The sequence below is a fragment of the Halyomorpha halys genome, unplaced genomic scaffold, assembly GCF_000696795.3.
Source record: "Halyomorpha halys isolate HHAL.00 unplaced genomic scaffold, Hhal_1.1 Scaffold197.1, whole genome shotgun sequence".
Lineage (NCBI taxonomy): Eukaryota > Metazoa > Arthropoda > Insecta > Hemiptera > Pentatomidae > Halyomorpha > Halyomorpha halys.
In genome coordinates this window covers 592,092-598,132 of record NW_027114299.1, presented here as the reverse complement: position 1 = coordinate 598,132, position 6,041 = coordinate 592,092, and the positions used below count along the sequence as shown (strand labels likewise).

General features: G+C 36.8%; 1 protein-coding gene across 1 annotated transcript in view; it reads right to left on the bottom strand.

Annotated features, from left to right (window-relative positions):
* Positions 1-2,986: 2,986 nt before the first annotated feature.
* Positions 2,987-6,041, bottom strand: part of LOC106679359 (venom serine protease) — a 23,958-nt gene continuing 20,903 nt past the window's right edge. The window contains exons 5-6 of the mRNA XM_067051500.1: positions 5,018-5,182; positions 2,987-3,330 (exon numbers count right to left, since the gene is read on the bottom strand). Coding sequence (XP_066907601.1) covers positions 2,987-3,330; positions 5,018-5,182 — 509 coding nt within the window. The remainder of the gene's footprint in view (positions 3,331-5,017; positions 5,183-6,041) is intronic.

The window sequence follows — 6,041 nt, the reverse complement described above, 5'->3', positions numbered from 1 at the left end:
ATTTATTTTAATTTTAGTATATATGAGATCATTCATCAATATTACCTATTGCCCACAACTGTGTGGCAGATTGTAATATCTATCAATAAATAAATCTATCAATTTAAAAAAAAAACAATCAAAGGCAATGAGTTTTAAAGTTCTAAGCTTTCATTAATACCATGTTTAAAGCCTAAAGAGAAGAAAATTAAATAATGATAATATACAATATAAATAATTTCTGCAACAAAAAAAAATATATTATTTATTTATCGTACAATAGAATATTTACTCTCAGCCTTGGAAACTCTGAGCCAAGTTTTTCTCGTCATGCGGAAGGCAAAGTAGTTCCAAAAGACTGATTGAGACCGCCAAGGCTCATACGATCAGGACTTGAGTAGAGAAGCTGGCCATTGACAGAACTCCAACAAAAAATTTACAAAAGATCTCGGGACAACCTTCGTGGAGGATTATAGGGTGTTGGATTGGAATTGTTGAATTTCTAAGGACTTAGGGTGATGAATGAGGTTCTTGTGAAAGTTTGAAAATCTAGATGGAATAATGCAAGGACATATTGGATATTTAAGTCGTGGTGTAAGGATTTATTTGTTACGTAAAATGGAGCATTGACTTTGAACTTAAAGGTTGCGCTTGATATTAAAAAAATTAGCTGTTCCCAAAGTGCATGTTGGTTTGATTATCGTCTTGTTAATCAATAGTTAATTTTCGATTGAGGCCTGAGAGTTTCTGTTTAGTAGTCTGTATAATTGTCCGAAACGTGGTCACAATCCTAGTAGGAAGACATGATACTGTGTTGAACAAGGAAAATAATATAGAGTTATGAAGGATTGGCGCACAGGATCTGCGTCGGAGAGTGAAAGAGACATGCTTACTTTTCTCTTCGTTGTCTATAATTGTTACAAAATTTAGGAAAATATGACTTTGAAGGTTTTGGGTTTTCATTTCGGAGTCTGAATGGAAGGAAAGGATGGCAGTATTATCAGCTAATGTTGCGAGCGAAGTATTGGGATTTGTAGGAATATCATTGCTTTATAGAGTGTAGAGAACTGAGCGTAATACGCTACCTTAAGAGACACCGATCTGAAATGAATAATAATAGGATTCCTGGTCGCAGGGGACTTGGAAGGAACGGTTTGAGAGATAGGATTTAAGTTATGAACTAGGAGGTATAAGGAAAGGGGTTTTGAGTTTGAAAACAAGTCATCGAAAGTTTGAGCTACTTCCAGAAAGGCGCCAGTGCAAAACTGCTTGTTTTCGGGCGTAAATGATATTTGACTGCTCTGGGTGGAACTCGAATTGATGTGAAGGGATTTTTTTGTGTATCAAGTTTTTATTCCTGGCTATTATTAGCATAGATAAGACATACTGAACTTTTAAAAGTATAACCATGTGTTTAATGTTATTTGGTATATTATTTAGTAATTTTGGTTTGGTTCCTCCGGTTCATTTTTTAAATTATTTTTTGGGATAGCTCGAAGAAAAAGCGAATAATTTCCCGAACCTTTTAAATTACCAAGTAACCTTATTAATGATAATTAAATTACTAACAAAGAATTAATCGTACCAATATTTGCGGAGTACAGCAAACAATTTTTGTAAGTGACTTTGCACACAAATAAGTAAGGAAATTCATGTGAGAGGACATATGAATTATTTAATTATTATATAGACATAATAAATAATCAATTCAAATAATGAAAAATTGTGTAATTATAATGCGTTTTTCGCTTTATTTTACAAAACTCTTTAAGGTTCGCAATTATCATTTATATTACCTTTGCGGTTTTATCATCCCGAAACATTTTATTCTGTTATCCGCTTGCTTAGATATACAAGGAATTTAAGAAGGCAAAGGGATTGAGATTATTTATCAGTTTATATGACCAGATATTGGGCATGAAGATAAATTGGCATATATAAGATATTTATGGCGAAATTTTCGTTTTATTTTAGATAACATTTTTCGCATCCCAAGTTGCAGCCGAGTTCACATTGCCAAAAATGGCAACCATCTATCATAAATTAGAATTATTTTTAATACTGTCACAAATGAGATTCTTCCGATTCGAATAATTTTTTTAAGGTACTAAGCTGAAACAAATGAGGCCGAATTTCGCACTAATCAATAAAAGGAAACATTATGACAAGGATTTTTTATAAGATTGAGAGTGGGATTATTGGTCTATACAGGTTTGCCTTCTTTAAGGAAAAGGATAATTATGGAAGGAATGTTGAATATCGGCAGGTCCTCATCATAATCAATCCTTTAGAACTCCATAAAGCAGTGTGAGGAGGAAGTTTATAGAGCCCTCTCCAGCTCTGCCGGTCTTCTGCAAGGCGCCTTCTGTCATTCCATTGAAGTCCTTTTCTCTACAATTCGCTTTTTACCACATCTTCCTATTTCCTTTTAGGCCGTCCTCTTCCTCTTTTGCCCTCTACTTTGGCTCGGTAGGCCTCGCTAACTATCCTCCTTGGTTCCATTCACAGAAGATGTCCTAGCCATCTCAGTCGATTCTCTTCTATCTCAACGTTTGCCGGCTTAATATTGAGGTTTGACCTGATTGTGATGTTGCGTACTCTGTCTCTTCTTATTTTCCCCTCAATCTTTCGGAGGAATCTCATTTTTGACGCTTGTATACTTGATTGACGCTTTCGTCAGCGTCCATGATTCTGAAGAATATGTCAAAATGAGAAGAAATGCCGATCTAAAAAGGGCCACTTTTATTTTCTTGTTTGTTTTGCAAGGGCGTTTAACAGCCTGGTCATCAACGCCCGTTGATTGTTGGTTTTGGTAAGGCCTAGTTGTTCCATAGTCATAGCTTTGATATGGTGTACTGATTCGCACCGGTGGGATTCATTTCTGTGAGATTTGAAATATTATCTAGCTAGGCAATTATAATTTGTTTAATAATCGTTACGATAGTGGAAAGGATGATGAAAAAGATAAGTAACATTCTTCAAAAATGTGTTTGAGGTCAGATTACTATTACATTTGGAACATTTTGGAGGGGCCTCTTCTGTTATGAAGTGGATGTGTGTCAATCGGGTATGTCCTATTCTGAGTCGGGTGATCACTACTTCTTCGGGTTGATGTAATCCAGGACTTCACATCTTTCTTTATAGGTTTCAACTTACTGGGTGGACTTTCATTCCACTTTGCCTGCCATCTTTTATTAATAGATTCCTTTAAAGGGTGAGCAAGTTCCTTTGCAGTTAAGATTGCTGCGGTTCTACCTGGGAGGAGTAGCGCTTCTCTAGCAGCTTTGTCGGCCAACTCATTTCCTGTAACACGAACATGCCCGGGAGCCCAAATGAAGTAGACTGATTTATCTATTTGTTTAAATATTATTATGGATTCATAAATTCGTTGAAAATTGGGTGAACTGAATAAATTATATCTAGTCCTTGAAGAGCGCTAATGGAGTCCGGTATTATTACTACATAGCCATTTGGTATATTTGTGATGGCACTGTAGGTATGCAAATACTTTTGTTTTCTTTTCCACCTCTCGCCTAATTAGAAAACCTCTCTTAACTGCTTCAAATATCCTACTCGCAGCATCGATTTGCTCAGTCACCTCTGAATCGATATATCCATTTTCATTAAGGTGCGCGCCAAGGTATTTGAAGTTTTCTACTTGTTCGAGGATTTTTCTTCGACTCTGATGACCCGCATGTTTCTCCTATACTTCTTCCCAACCCTCATTACCTTTGTTTCTCCGGGGTTGATAACCATATTGATCTTCCGCAGTTCTTCTTTTAATATATTAATATTGTACTGCAGATTCCTGCCAGTGTCCGATAAATAACGACGTCAACGGCGAATGCTTACTAGTCTTAGTTCGGCATATCCCAGGTGGAATTTCCGCCCTTCGAATTGCTGAGTCCATTACTAGAATAAACAAAAGTGGACTGAGACTACAACCTTGCCTGATTGCGATTGTTGTTTCTATTTCTTCTTCTTATTCCTGTGAAATGCAGTTGGCCATATCTTACCACGTTTCTTGTTTTCTTGTAGAGACTCTCAACTGCCAGTACGTGACCATAATCGATTCCTTTTATTCTCAAGGCCTCCAAGATCTCCTTCTCTTTTACGAAAACCAGTTTCATAGTGAAGATAAGGTCCTTGGCTACGATTTTCCCGAAAGCCGTATTGTTCTTCTTCAAGTAATCCTTCCATTCTTCTTCTTATTCTCTTTTCTAAGATCTTACTCGGTACGCTTAATAGAGATATGCCTCGGTGGTTGTTACTATCTCTATTATCACCTTTCCTAAAGATAGGGACGAGGTAAAGAATATATCGGTGGGTAAAGAATATAATAGTATTTTCGGGAACTTTCTGATGGATCTGGGAAGTGAGGAGATCGTAGTCAAGTGATTTTATGGATTTTCATTTGTAAATGAGGTATTTGATCTCAGAGGTGATGACAACTATAGGAAGTAAGAAAAAAGGAACAGGTGATGAAAGGAGTTCTTTAGCTTCAGCTGTATGTGGAGGATCTAGTTTAGGAAAGGTACTTGGCAAATTTCTCTGCTCTCAGGATGTAACAATTATCATTTCGCAGGGGATGGGAAATTGTGAGGTATTTTAGGATTTCTTTTCTCACTTTCCAGAGGGAGTAATCATTGAAGGATTGGGATTTAAAGTTGAATATAGGGAAATCTGGTTATATCGTTAAGATGCGTGGTTCTTTGCCAGTGGGTTCAAAAACGTCACTTGGCATTGATCAGGTGGATGAATGTTCAAAAATGAAGGGAGAAAGCAAGAGATCGTGGAGTATCGTTGGTTGTGGTCGAGGAGACCCAGGCTCTTATATACAGTGTACTGCCATAATAATAATAATCGTGTAATAGTAAAGACGAGAGATTTCATAGATATCATCGACCCTCAGTGTTCGCGTGTTCTTCTCCATTTTTCTTCTTTAAAATCATTTAATATTAGACTTGAAATCACATGGCCGTTAACTTTGCACTGTATCTACAATTATTTAAAAAAAAGAAATTCGAACTCAAAATACTTACCGGACAGCGTCCAATTTTATATGCAGAGGTGCAAAGCCATAGGTGTGGATTAGTGAGTTGCTGGTTTAGCTCTTTTTTGCACGCAACAGGTTCTACAGCTTCCACAAATATTTTTAACAGCGACGGACTCGCTGTTTCACTTGATTTAAGTTTTCCCCATCCTAAGAAACGGGTTTACATTAAGACTATGGAATTAAGAATTGAATACAATGATGTAAGTTTTATACCAAAGAAAATATATTTTTTTGGACAAATCGATGTTCTATCAATTACATATTATTAGGAGGAGGGTGAGCTCAAGGCTATGCTAAATTATTTTATTTATTGAAACTATAACCCATTGACAGTGTTTTCCGTAACGGTCAGAGGCAGATCGTCAAGTACCGTAGTAAGCTTACCTCGGCAGGGTAAGGCGTTCATCTGTGTAGTCTACCAAATATATCTCTTTTCTAAGATTATTTTAACCGAAGAAGGAGACGTGATTAGGTTTTGAATTCAGTATGCCGCCGACTTTGAAACCGATCACACAATCCATTGCACCAGAGTTTCATCAGTTCTAAAAATCGTTTTTGTGAATTGTATTTTTTTTTTATTGGATTGTGATGTCGGCTTATGTATTCCGTGTTTTATAATAAAACAGGTTTTATAAAAAAAAAAAAAATTATATTACATGCCATAGTATTTCCGAACATGAAATAACTATACAGTTTTTGGAACAGAATTCATGATTTTACCACACTCTGAAAGGGTTAAACTGCGTATCTATGATGAGAAGTGAATGTGAAGTTACGGTCGAAACATTGTGATATAAAACAGTGACAAATATCTGCTTGGATAATGGTAGTTGCGTAGTTTGATAACAGTGGAGGGGTAAGAGGAGTGGGGATAGAAGGGGAGGGGTAAGAGGAGTGGGAGTAGAAGGGGTGGGGTAAAAGGAGTAGGAGTAGAAGGGGAGGGGTAAGAGGAGTGGGAATAGAAGGTGGTAAGAGGAGTGGAAGCAGAAGGGGAGGGGTAAGAGGA